We start from the raw sequence: 14,259 nt of genomic DNA, 5'->3' as shown, positions 1-14,259 counted from the left end.
CCAGCGGGCAGGCTGGGGGTGCAGCAGGAGCTGGGAGGGGACAGACCCAGGACAGCTGACCCAAACTGGCCAAAGGGGTATTCCATACCATCTGACGTCATGCTAAACAATATATAGGGGTGGCTGGCCGGGGTGGGGGGCCGGCTGCTCGGGAATAGGCTGGGCATCGGTCAGTGGGTGGTGAGCAATTGCATTTGGCATCACTTGTTTCATGCACATTATTATTAGTACTATTATCATCATTATTATTATTATTATTGTTATTATTATTTTCCTGTCTTAATAAACTGTCTTCATCTTAACTCACAGGCTTCACTTTCCCGTTTCTCTCCCCCATCCCAGAGAGGGAGGGGGAGGGTGAGTGAACGGCTGGGTGGTGTTTAGCTGCCAGCCGGGTTAAACCACAACAGTCCTTTTGGCGCCCAACGTGGGGCACGAAGGGTTGAGATAATGACAGATCTGACCAGAGTGTGTTAAACTAAAATTGGTATAACTATTAGACCTGCTTAATAGTTGCTAGTCACAATGTTGATTGCTTTAATCTCAAGTCTGCTGTGCCTGTTTTCCAAATTGAGTTTTATAGCACGTTACTTACTGTATGTGCTCCCTGTCATGCTGTTTCTCATTTCCAGGCCCTGGTTTAAGATCGTTACGGTACTGTGCAGTGTAACAATGGCTTATGAAATGATGAGATTTCTGGTCGTGACTCTAACCTGGTATTTGTACTCAGCACTGTCATCAACTCTATACTTTGGAAACCATATCTCGAACTATTAACAATTACACCTATTGCCTTTTTTCGTCAGGGAGCCAATCTGTGGAGGGACCAGGGGAAGGTATCTTTTCACACTTGTTCACTCTCCCTTTCTCCTTCACCATCCTCTTATCCTCCGAGCTAGTTACAGTAGTTCTCCAAGATGTTGAATATCCTTGGGATACTCAGACCAGCATGTTCTTGTTGTTATGTCTCCTGAATGCACTTTAGGTTTTGTTTAAGGTTAAACAACTACTTAGGAATCTCATCCGGAGATCTGTCCTGAGGCGAGATAGTTGCGAGTGGCAGGGAGTGTGGGAGGATATGGGCAGGTTTCTAGAGCAGTGGTCACCTCCAGTGTTTTGGAAATTCACCCCTGAACAACTGCAATATCCTAAAAAACTGGTAGAATGCTTGAAAAAAGGGTGTCATGACTCCGGCAGTTCCAAAGTGACACAAATCACTGTAGCATGCTGGGGTCTGGCCTATGCCTATCGAGCTGCAATTGATGCTACTATCAACCTAGTGACAGACTCTGCGGCCACTCCAAGTCCTGTGACAGGTCCAATGGCCACTCCAACCCCTACGATGGGCCCTGCAGCCGCTCCAGCCCCTGCAGCTGCTCCATCTCTCGCAGCCGCTCCAGCTCCCGCAGCCGCTCCAGCAGCCGCTCCAGCTCCTGTGGCTGGGTCAGAGAAACGAGCTGTAGCAGTGCAAGTTGCCCCTGCAGAGGGTATTCCAACCCCTGTGGCAGGCCCTGTGGCTGGGTCAGAGAAACGAGCTGTAGCAGTGCAAGTTGCCCCTGTAGACAAGGTGATAAAAATGGTATAGAGACTCAGGTTGTTTAGAACGCAGACAGTCTTCTGCTAGGTCTAGGTATAGAGAAGACGAGGCTGGGCCATCAGAGGTGCAGGAGGATGAAGATATCGAAAAATCAACAGTAATTACCCAAAACCTATACCAGCGTGAGCTACGAGATGTGCGAAAAGATTTTGGTCGCTGCATAGGTGAGCAGCTTGTCACCTGGCTGCTCCGGTGCTGGAACACCAGAGCCAATTGTGTGGAATTAGAGGGGAGGGAAGCCAGATGGCTGGGATCCCTTGCTAAAGACGCAGGCATTGACAAAGCAATTGGAGAGGGAGCACGAGCTTACAGCCTCTGGAGGCGTCTCCTGTCAGCTGTGAAGGAAAGGTATCCCTTCAAGGAAGAACTTGTATGTCTACCAGGCAAGTGGACCACTATGGAGAAGGGAATTCAGTACCTGAGGGAATTAGCCATATGGGAGGTGATTTATGAGGACCTAGACAAGGGACAAATATCCACAGATCCAGATGAAGTCAAGTGTACATGACCCATGTGGCGGAAGTTTGTACAGAGTGCCCCATCATCATATGCCAGCTCATTGGCAATAATGGCCTGGAAAGAGGATGAGGAACCCACAGTGGATGAAGTGGCTAAACAACTCCAGCAGCATGAAGAAAGTCTCTCCTCTTCCCTACAGGCCTGCATCTCGGCTGTGGAGAAACTTTCCGAAAGCATCCATCAACTAAAAGAGAATACTTTGGAGAAACTTTCTGAAAAGGTCCACCAACTTGAAGAGAGATTATTTTCCTCCCCACCTGTACAAACCAGTGTCTCAGCTACTAGGAGTAAGCATTCATCCGTGCAAGGAAGACGACAAAGAGGGTACACACCCAGTGCCACCCTGTGGTCTTACCTACGTGACCATGGAGAGGACATGAGAAAACGGGACAGAAAATCTACCACGACCCTAGAGGCACAGGTACGTGAGTTGCAAAAGAAAACAATCGGGAAAAAGGAGTTCTCTGAAAAGTTTGCTGCTCCAAATTCCAGCAGGCAGTCCTTTAAACACAGAAATGAAGATTCTGACCAGGACTAGAGGGGCCCTGCCTCCAGCCAGGGGGAGGAAAGGGACAATCGAGTTTATTGGACTGTGTGGATTCGATGGCCTGGCACGTCAGACGCACAGAAGTATAAGGCTTTAGTAGACACCGGTGCACAATGTACACTAATGCCATCAAGCTATAAAGGGCCAGAGCCCATCTGTATTTATGGGGTGACGGGGGGATCCCAGCAGTTAACTGTATTGGAGGCTGAAGTGAGTCTAACTGGGAATGAGTGGCAAAAGCACCGTATTGACTGGCCCAGATGCTCCGTGCATCCTTGGCATAGACTATCTTAGAAAAGGATATTTCAAGGACCCAAAAGGGTTCCGGTGGACTTTTGGCATAGCTGCCTTAGAGACAGAGGACATTAAACAGTTGTCTACCTTGCCTGGTCTCTCAGAGGACCCTTCTGTTGTGGGGTTGCTGAGGGTTGAAGAACAGCAAGTGCCAATCGCTACCACAACTGTGCACCGGTGGCAATATCGCACCAACCGAGACTCCCTGAGTCCCATCCATAAGCTAATTCGTCAACTGGAGAGCCAAGTAGTGATCAGCAAGACTCATTCACCTTTTAATAGTCCCATATGGCCAGTGCGAAAGTCTAATGGTGAGTGGAGACTAACAGTGGACTATCGTGGCCTGAACGAAGTCACGCCACCACTGAGTGCTGCAGTGCCGGACATGCTAGAACTCCAGTATGAACTGGAATCAAAGGCAGCCAAGTGGTATGCCACAATTGATATCGCTAATGCATTTTTCTCCATCCCTCTAGCAGCACAGTGCAGGCCACAGTTTGCTTTCACTTGGAGGGGAGTCCAATATACTTGGAATCGGCTGCCCCAGGGGTGGAAACACAGCCCTACCATTTGCCATGGACTGATCCAGTCTGCGCTGGAGCAGGGGGAAGCTCCTGAACACCTGCAGTACATTGATGACATCATTGTGTGGGGTGACACAGCAGAGGAAGTTTTCAAAAAAGGGAAGAAAACAGTCCAAATCCTTCTGAAGGCTGGTTTTGCCATAAAACAAAATAAAGGACCTGCAAGAGAGATCCAGTTTTTAGGAATAAAATGGCAAGATGGACGTCGTCAAATCCCAATGGATGTGATCAACAAAATAACAGCTATGTCTCCACCAACTAGCAAAAAAGAAACACAAACTTTCCTAGGTGTCGTGGGGTTTTGGAGAATGCAGATTCCAAATTACAGTCTGATTGTAAACCCGCTCTACCAAGTAACCCGTAAGAAGAATTATTTCGAATGGGGCCCTGAGCAACAACAAGCCTTTGAACAAATTAAGCAGGAAATAGTTCATGCAGTAGCCCTCGGGCCAGTCCGAACAGGACCAGATGTAAAGAATGTGCTCTACACTGCAGCCGGGGAGAATGGCCCCACCCTGCAGCCTCTGGCAGAAAGAACCTGGGGAAACTCGAGGTTGACCCCTGGGGTTTTGGAGTCGGGGATACAGAGGATCTGAAACCTGCTACACTCCAACTGAAAAGGAGATATTGGCAGCATATGAAGGAGTTCGATCTGCTTCGGAAGTGGTCGCTACTGAAGCGCAGCTCCTCCTGGCACCCCGACTGCCGGTACTAGGCTGGATGTTCAAAGGAAGGGTCCCCTCTACACATCATGCAACTGATGCTACATGGAGCAAGTGGGTTGCACTGATTACTCAGCGGGCTCGAATAGGAAACCCCAGTCGCCCAGGAATCTTGGAGGTGATTATGGACTGGCCAGAAGGCAAATACTTTGGGATATCATCAGAAGAGGAGGTGGTTCGTGCTGAAGAAGCCCCACTGTACAACAAGCTACCAGAAAATGAGAAGAAATATGCCCTGTTCACTGATGGGTCCTGTCATATTGTGGGAAAGCATCGGAGATGGAAAGCTGCTGTATGGAGTCCTACACGACGAGTTGCAGAAGCTGCTGAGGGAGAAGGAGAATCAAGTCAGTTTGCAGAAGTGAAAGACATTCAGCTGGCTTTAGATATTGCTGAACGAGAAAAGTGGCCAGTTCTCTATCTCTATACTGATTCATGGATGGTAGCAAATGCCCTGTGGGGGTGGTTACAGCAATGGAAGCAGAACAACTGGCAGCGCAGGGGCAAACCCACCTGGGCTGCTGCATTGTGGCAAGATATTGCTGCCCGGGTAGAGAACCTGGTTGTAAAGGTACGCCATGTAGATGCTCATGTGCCCAAGAATCGGGCTACTGAAGAACATCAAAACAACCAGCAGGTGGATCAGGCTGCTAAGATTGAAGTGGCTCAGGTGGACCTGAACTGGCAACATAAAGGTGAATTATTTATAGCCCCATGGGCCCATGAAACCTCACGCCATCAAGGCAGAGATGCAACATACAGATGGGCTCGTGATCGAGGGGTGGACCTGACCATGGACACTATAGCACAGGTTATTCATGACTGTGAAACATGTGCTGCAATCAAGCAAGCCAAACGGTCAAAGCCTCTTTGGTATGGAGGACGATGGCTGAAATATAAATATGGAGAGGCCTGGCAGATTGATTACATCACACTCCCTCAAACCCGCAACGGCAAGCGCCACGTACTTACAATGGTGGAAGCAACCACCGGATGGCTGGAAACATATCCTGTGCCCCATGCCACCGCCCGGAACACTATCCTGGGCCTTGAAAAGCAAGTCCTATGGCGACATGGCACCCCAGAGAGAATTGAGTCAGACAACGGGACTCATTTCCGAAACAACCTTATAGACACTTGGGCCAAAGAACATGGTATTGAGTGGGTGTATCACATCCCCTATCATGCACCAGCCTCTGGGAAAGTTGAATGATATAATGGACTGTTAAAGACTACACTGAAAGCAATGGGTGCTGGGACATTCAAAAATTGGGATACACATTTGGCAAAGGCCACCTGGCTAGTCAATACTAGGGGAATCTGCCAACTGAGCTGGACCTGCCCAATCAAACCTGTTACGCACTGTAGAAGGGGATAAAGTTCCTGCAGTGCACGTAAGAAACATGCTGGGTAAAACAGTCCGGGCTACTCCTGCCTCAGGAAAAGGCAAACCCATTCGTGGGATTGCTTTTGCTCAGGGACCTGGATGCACTTGGTGGGTAATGCAAAAGAATGGGGAGGTCCGGTGTGTACCTCAAGGGGATTTAATACTGGGTGAGAATAGCTCATGAGTTGAATTGTATTACGTTAATTATTATATAATACTGTATGTCATCACTACCATGATTGCTATATACCATAGATGAAAATGGTGATTAATTAGAATGTATTGGAAAGAGTGTAACCTGAGCATGACATAAATGGTATGGAATAAAGGGTGGATATAAAGGATTGTTGTGGTTTAACCCAGCCAGCAGCTAAACACCACACAGCCGTTCGCTCACCCTCCCCCCTCCATCTCTGGGATGGGGGAGAGAAACGGGAAAGTACAGCCTGTGAGTTGAGGTAAAGGCAGTCTATTAAGACAGGAAAATAATAATAACAATAATAATAATAATAACAATAATAATAATTAGTACTACTAATAATAATGTGTATGAAACAAGTGATGCACAGTGCAATTGCTCACCACCCACTCACCGATGCCCAGCCCATCCCCAAGCAGCCGGCCCCCCCACCCCGGCTAGCCACCCCTAAAAATTTGTTTAACATGATGTCAGATGGTATGGAATACCCCTTTGGCCAGTTTGGGTCAGCTGTCCTGGGTCTGTCCCCTCCCAGCTCCTGCTGCACCCCCAGCCTGCTCGCTGGCAGGACAGAGCGAGAAGCTGAAAAGTCCTTGGCCTGGTGTAAACACTGCTCTGCAACAGTTAAAACATCAGCATGTTATCAGCACTCCTCTCATCCCAACCCAAAACATAGCACCCTACCAGCTACTAGGAGGAAAATTAACTCTGTCCTAACTGAAACCAGGACACCTTCCCACATGGAATATGAATATATATATATATATATCACATCATTTTGTGAAAATAGTCAGCCAACTGTTACAGAGAATTCTCTCCTTATAGATTTCATAAGATACAGACAGTTTCGCTGTGTTCTCTTTTGTTTCTTAAGAGACGAATCCTTCTAAGAGAATCTGTAAATTCCTGTAAATGCAGTGTTTGCTAGATGTAGCAAAACGTTACCATGAAACATTTGAGGACATAAGAACTTACATTAGATAATACCCCTGTGAATAAGAGAGGAAAGACTGGCCACAAAACATTATTATTTTTTATTTACTTCACTGTCAAGGTATCTTTCCAGAGGAATAGTCACAAAGTCACTCAGTCATATCAAAATTGAAAAGGAGATAAAATTAGCAGGTGGGGGGAAGACATCAGAAATATGGATTCAAATCCCAAAGATAGTTTAGGCTTAGACATATTCCACATATACACTACTTATATTCTTTCTTTAGTTTCTTTAAAAGCTCACTAAAGTTGAGATATTTATAGATTCCTTAAATGAAAATTTTTCATACATCATCAGAGAATGGAAATCTTGTACCATCAAAAAATTTAATTGGCGAAATTATTAACAGGAAATAATGAAGCATATAGTTTAAATTAACACTTCTCAGACCACTGCTATAGGGAATTAGGTATAAATATAATTTGTATATGCAAAAATCTGTAAACTACTTAAAACAAAACAAAAAATGGAAAAAAGTTTGCCTATGTTGTGTATAAACATTTGTATCTCAATAAGCAGTTAAAATACTTTCAAGCTCAGGTTATAGTTATCTTGTTTATCTCAAAAAACATTCAGAAAGAAATGTGAATACAAAGGACAGTTCAAAGTAGGATTTAAGAGCTATAAGACTGTTACTACCAGGCATTTATACAAACTCGTCCACCTGATTAAGGAGTTGCTCACATTTACTTAGAAGAAATACGTAACATATAACTTGTCTGATAAAAACAGGTTCCCTTTTGAATACTTAAACAGCTGGAAAACAAGCTACAGTCCAAGTATGTCTCTGATATTACCAAATAAGTCTGGAAACACGTAACAGATATATATCATAAAGCCCTAAGTTTCCGAACGCCTAATTACTTAACAACAACAACAACATCAATTAAAGCTGTGCCCCCTTAAGAATAACACATTTTGAAGAGTAAACACAGAATAAGAAAGAATAATAAGCATGACTAAAAAACTAGTACTTTTTCCCACAGAATACTGAAACCTCACACGGCACACATGACTTGCTCAAACTGCACTTAGAACAGCATTGTTACTCCTTCCACAGGCATATAACACGGCACTATCTCAAGCTACAAAAAACAAAAAAATAAATCATAAATAATCCAAAATTTATTTTATCAGAATATATTGAATCATAGATAGAAATTATTTCACACACAAACAAAAGGACCACTGCAGATTTATCATCAGGAAAATTCAAGGCATTTCTGCATTGCTATACAACATCCACATGTGTCACAACAAGGTAATTAAATTCTGTGCAAATTTCTGTATACAGATTGATAGAATCAAATACAGTTTTAATAAAACTTCACCGATTGCCAAGTATACCCCTCACTCTACCAAAGAAAGAGAAAAAAACGCTTAGTGCTACATCTGCTCCTTCTCCAGTCATGGTAAACTATTCAAAATCCACAACAGAGTACACACCCCTCTCTAGCTTCAAAAAGCACTGAATTATTAATGAATATTTTGGGATAAAGAAAAAAAACGTTTTTATGTTTAATGATGTCCCACATGGGAAGCATTATATAATGGACAAAAATGTACCATGGAGAGAAATATATCCTTAATATCTTATTATCCTAAGTTCACTACTACAGTAAAAAGCCACCTCTATCCTCAAGCAATATCACATATCACATTTTTGTCATTAGTGAAACATCCAGTTATCAAAAAATATTTTTAGATCATTAGAAAGATTGTAACTGATTTTTTAGTACACATAGACTTTATATTGCACAAGAAGCTTTGGGTTTCCCTTTAAATAAAGGTGATATTATACTTACTTTTCTGTCTGGCCAATTATATTTTGCAAATATCGTATCATATGTGTCCACAGCTCCATCAGTAATCAACATTATGGCTTGGCTGCAAATACTTCCTTGTCCTGTGTGGTTGAACTGTGAAAGGAAACATTAATTTTGGTACAACATTCCTACTAGATGAAAGTAGATGGCATCCCACTGGATAAACACAGATCTTGTCAAATCCCTAGTACGCTGAGAAGTAGGGGGAAAACTCTCAGGTTGAAAGCATTTTATTATAGATACGTTCTAACTGAATTATAACTTGAATTGTGTAACAGAATAAGGATTTGCTATCTATGCCCATTTTATCAGCTTTTAAAATACACTGAAACATAGATAAATATAGTACCTCCTCAAATTAAAAGTCTAAGTAGAAATGAAAGGAAACTATACTTTTTCCATTTTAGATAAATGATATGTACTCATTCATACACATATGGTCTGTTCTGATATAATTTTAAAAGTACGAGCTACAAAAAATGAAGTAGCAATGAATGACTGATAATTTTACTGTGAATTACAGAGGATACACCAGTTAGAAACATAAAACTATTCATATGGCATTTGTATTCACTCAGGGTTACATTCCATACATTATTTTTCATAAAATGTTAATCTGAGAGGACCAAGCCTCCCATATTCTCATATTCCTCAAAATGAATGTGCATATGTAATTAAAGTTGCTGAAGAACAGTACTAGAGCACAGGTACTTAGACAGAAATCAACATATCTTTGGAGTATGCAAGGAATGTTTCATCACTGCACTGAGAGAGGATTTTCTCTTGGTCAAAGAGCCAGTCACAGTTGGGCTGAGCCATCACATAAGTTTTGATCTCTTGATTCTGTAGTTGGCAACAGAATCTGAGTAGTAGTCTAAATCCATTTTTCTCTAATATATTCTTATTCCAGAATAGGTTCTTGTTTATCTGTTATTTTATATATTTAAGGAACTTGGGTGAAACATCTAGCATTAGCAACAAAATGGAAAAGTTTACAATTTATTTCCATTTTAGTTTCTATGTACTGAACATTAAAAAAAAAAAGTGAAACTTGTAGCATTGTAGACAACTCTATTTTTATAGGTTGGGCTAAAATTTGAATATAATGATAATGAATGAACAATTCCCTTTGCTCTTCCAATTCTCTTCCTACGTAGTTTTCAGGTATGTTACCAACTTTTAAGTTGTTCAAGTTCCTATCCTACCACCTTTCTCTTGGTACAGAGAAAGCCAAATATTAATTACCCGTCTACCTTGTTCTGCCTCACCAGCCTATCTGTGCTGAGTAGTCCTCAAAAAAAAGGTAGTCTGGATTCAGCAATTTTTTCAGCAAATTTATTCAGAGTATTCTAGTTTGATTTGGGCTAGCGACTACTGTCTTTAAGCTTTCTGAAGTCTACTTACTCTCACTTATTTGTTGATCCTCCCAGAACTCTATAAAACCTTTTTAAAACCTTTTTGTAAAAACAGGTTCTTAACTTCTAAAAATCTCATCTTTGTAAATATGCAAATTTCCTACTTGTAGTAGGAAAGGGAGTGGATTGTGGGTTAGAGCAGAACTCTGTTCTCTGTTCTTCTTCCTTTTCTACATACGAGCAATCCCATCCACAAATATTATTCAACAACCATCTTTATCACCTTTTGATCAAATGGGAACATTAGCTAACATGCTCTGGCTGCAGAAACACATTACCTAGAAAGCCCACATTACTCAGGGCTTTACAGTGAATTAGCTAGATAGGTCACTGCCTGTGAGAAAGCTGTCTGTGATACCTGCAAAGTAATTTATCCTTAAAATTCTTCAGTCATGCCTGTTTTTCCAGTCTTACCCACACACAAAACTATTAAAGTGGGATTCCTTAATTAGTATGATCTTAAATGTATTTCCTCATAAAGATGAAGTTATGTAGTCAAGAGATATATTCAAACAGAATGGTTTGGGTTTGAAGGGACCTTAAACACCATCTAGTTCCAATCCCTCTGCCATAAGCAGGGACACTTCTTGCTAGATCAGGTTGCCCAAAACCCCGTCCAGCCTCACCTTGAACCCCTCCAGGGATGGGGCATCAACAACTTCTCTGGGCAACCTGTTCCAGTGCCTCACCACCCTCATAGTAAACAGTTTCTTCCTCAGATCTAATCTAAAGCTACCCTCTTTTAGTGTAAAGCCATTACCCCTTGTTCTCCCTGACTGAAGGAGGTTTGAAGGACCAGAGACAAGTCTGTCCCTGATAAAGCCCTTCTCTAGTCTTCATATGGACAACACACTTTGAAAGAAGCAAGTTACAGTAAAAGGGAAATTCATGAAGAAGGAATGCCTTCATATATTTAGTTTAAAACATTAATCTATATGCATCCGCATTATTCTACATGGTTATCTGTTTGAATATTTTGAAGAATGAGATTAAATTCAAATGCTTTGATGAGTAATATCTTCTCATATTTGTCTAGAACTTTAATTTTATTGAATAGCAAGAGTGATGAAAGTGTTTTCCATAATAATAACAATGACAAGGGACTTATGATGAACTACAATTAACTCAATGATTCATCAGTTAGCAGCAAAAATTTCAATGCATCCTGACATTTAGAGCATTTGGTTGTGATTAACAGTCTTTGAAATGTCACAGAATTTTATTTAATTGGCTATGTTTTTTTTTTAAAGGTAATCACTGCAAAGACCACGTTTGTCGCCAAAAGAGATAATTGCAGTCATCACATGACATAGTAGGTGCCTAAGTACTGTACCAAGCACTTCTATGTTCTTACAGCAACTAATGAACACTGCATAAATCAATGGTTGGAAAGAATGTGAAAGTGGATTTTAAACATGCTTTTCAAAGAACAGTATCAACATCTTCAGGTCTTAACAACCTAGGCAAACACTGAATTTGAAATGCAGGTAATTGCAAGACAAAATTATCTGAATTTAATTACTGTAACCCCTGAACCATTCTAAAAACCCAGCTAGAATCTCAATATGACTATCTAAGACAAAGCTTTTTTTTTCTTCCTTTTCTTTTTCTTCCTCCACTAAGACAAAGCTGTTTTTTTTTCCTTTTCCTTTTCTTCCTCCACTACCTAAGACAAAGCTTTTTTTTTTTTTTTTCCTTTTCCTTTTCTTCCTCCATACGTGCACCTTCCCCCACCTGCATTTTTTCTTTCTTTTAAATGTACGCTAGACATCCTTAACTAAGCTGTAATTCACAAGAACCAATTTCTGGCATATAAAGGTCACATGCTGTACACAAAGTAGAAAATGGTTAGCTGTATTGTTTTAAGGATAGCTTTTATTTCTGTCCTAGGCTGCATAATAGAAACTCTCAGAGACCTTTTGATATGCCTGTATATAATAAAAAAATATTTTTTATACTGTGTATTCTGGAAGTATACATGCAAGAATGCTAGAACCTATTATATTCCTTATTATAGTCTAAATTGAAACAGTCATTTTCCCAGCTTTAAGAGATCTGAGCATACATGGAAGCATGATCCATCATGTTTTACTGGATATGAAGTGTGAATCTCTGTCAAGGACAAGCTGTTGTTAAAAAGAAATATAGAGGATTACTTGGACATGTCCATCACTAATATTAACATTACACAATATTAACTAACACCAGCTGGACTGTCACCATGATAACCATCTCAGAAGAGATTAGTCTCTATCTGTAGTCCCAACAAGAATGCCTAAATATGCATGGAACTACATTCTCATCATAACTGGTCATCTAGAAAACATAGTCCATACATTTCAACCCAGTAATTTGGCATCAAATCACTGTTTTGTATTTGAACCACATTGCAATTTCCCACTCTCCCTCCCCCCCACTGGAAAAACTTTTAAAAGCCTTTCAATAATCTTCATTGAAAAACTTTAAGTAATATATCTTGTAAAGACTATTTTAATGGTTACTCTTAACCATTAAAAGTCCAAGTGATTTTTGTTTTCATTCACCTACCAGCCATTTTAAATAAAGGGAAAGCTTTTTGGGAAATACCAAAGCATTTTCATTTGTATCTTAATTTGCTAATACCAAATTTAAAAGAAAGCTACTCTAATATGCTGATGATGCAAGCAAGTTTGTAGCATCCAGGCACATAGCAGGAGTTGTTCCTGTTGGAAATATTTAGTAGCTTTCACTGACTCATTAATGCAGTTGAGAGGTTATCAACAAGATGAAAAGAACAAGGATTTGTCTTTCTATTAAAAAGAACGAACCTTGGATAAGATGGAGCATTCTAAATGAATCAACAGAAAACAATTTTCATTATCTTGCTCACTGGGAATTGTATGTAGAATCATTTCAAGGAACTTTACAGCTGATATTCCAGCTCTTGGAATGGGAAAGTCCTGAGATAATAGTTTAAGATTTCTTTAGGATTCATTGATCACTGATTGCTAGTATTTCACCTTGGGAATCTTGGCACTTACACGTTAATGAAAGTAACGTACTTTTTGAACCGGTTCCCTTTTTTTTCTTAGTCTTGAGGCTAACTGGAATACCTCACAGTTTCCTCCTCAGAATTTTCTCTGGCCTTTGACATATTTGGAATTTACAATATGCTACATATGTCTTGCTTAACGAGCTTTGCTGCAGCTTTGTGATATAGCAGTTTACAGATTTACTAGCGCTTATTAATTTAGAGAACCTGGAGAAGAGAGCTGCTTGTAATTAGTTTTTAATAAAAAAAAAAGCGAACTCTGTTTCCTTTACAACAACCTTAAATCTAAACTGATATTAACAGAAGTTGTTAACAGTGGCCTTAGTCCTACCACACTACCTAAGCTTTTCATTCATAATATCATGAGAAATATTTGATATGGGCATTTTATTTTTGTTGTTTTTCCACTTCGTACTGACCCTCTTTCATTATTACTACTGTTCACATTTTTCTTCTCTTTCCTTGCTCTGTCCAAAATTCTCAGGAAGATATAGAGTCGGATGAATCAAAATATTGCTAAAATCATTCTTTACTGGAATATGAAGCATTGCAATATATTTTACATTTGCCAGAAATGACAAAAAATATCTCTGAAATACATTAAAAAAAAAAAATCATGATAACCAGTAAGACTCATGTATACCTTGTGATAAATGAAAAGCATTTCAGGCAAATACACTAGGTCAGATTTTTTTTTTCCAGTACAATTTGCTTGACAACTAAGAATGTTACGATGATATGGCATTTGGGTGAGAAACTAGATGCCCTACACTAGATTATCTCCACGATCATGATGTTCATCTCCCACTGACTGCATTTGTGTTCATAGATGTTATTAACAAGGATGTTACCAGAAATCAAAAGTTGACCTCAACCTTTTGGTAGATAAATAGTTAAAATAATACCTCTGAGCTGATGAGGTTAAGCTTTCCATTTCTTCCTCTTAAAGTATTAGATAACAAATATACAACTGTTCAAATAGCTTCATTTATATAAGCTATGTGATGTTAATCATGTCAGAAGTCAAACCAATGAGCAGTTTTTGATCCTAGCATTTATTCTCAAAATGCTTATGAAATACACAAATTCGTGTAATACCTAAAATGTTAGCCCTTCCAAAGGGAAGGAGAGGAAAAAAAAAAAA

General features: G+C 40.5%; 1 protein-coding gene across 31 annotated transcripts in view; it reads right to left on the bottom strand.

Moving 5' to 3' along the window:
- The window catches only part of CACNA2D3 (calcium voltage-gated channel auxiliary subunit alpha2delta 3), a 530,340-nt gene that overhangs the window by 229,748 nt on the left and 286,333 nt on the right, over positions 1-14,259 (bottom strand). For all 31 annotated transcript variants that reach the window (XR_013955470.1, XM_080605848.1, XM_080605850.1 and 28 more), the window contains one exon: positions 8,649-8,762. Coding sequence is in view for 30 of the 31 variants with exons in the window: in XM_080605848.1 (XP_080461974.1) it covers positions 8,649-8,762 (114 nt within the window). In the remaining variant the exon portion in view is untranslated. The remainder of the gene's footprint in view (positions 1-8,648; positions 8,763-14,259) is intronic.

This window comes from Anser brachyrhynchus, assembly GCF_964034855.1.
Source record: "Anser brachyrhynchus genome assembly, chromosome: 10".
In the NCBI taxonomy this organism is placed as follows: Eukaryota; Metazoa; Chordata; class Aves; order Anseriformes; family Anatidae; genus Anser; species Anser brachyrhynchus.
The sequence above is the reverse complement of the archived record's forward strand: the minus strand, read 5'-3'. Positions and strand labels throughout refer to the sequence as shown.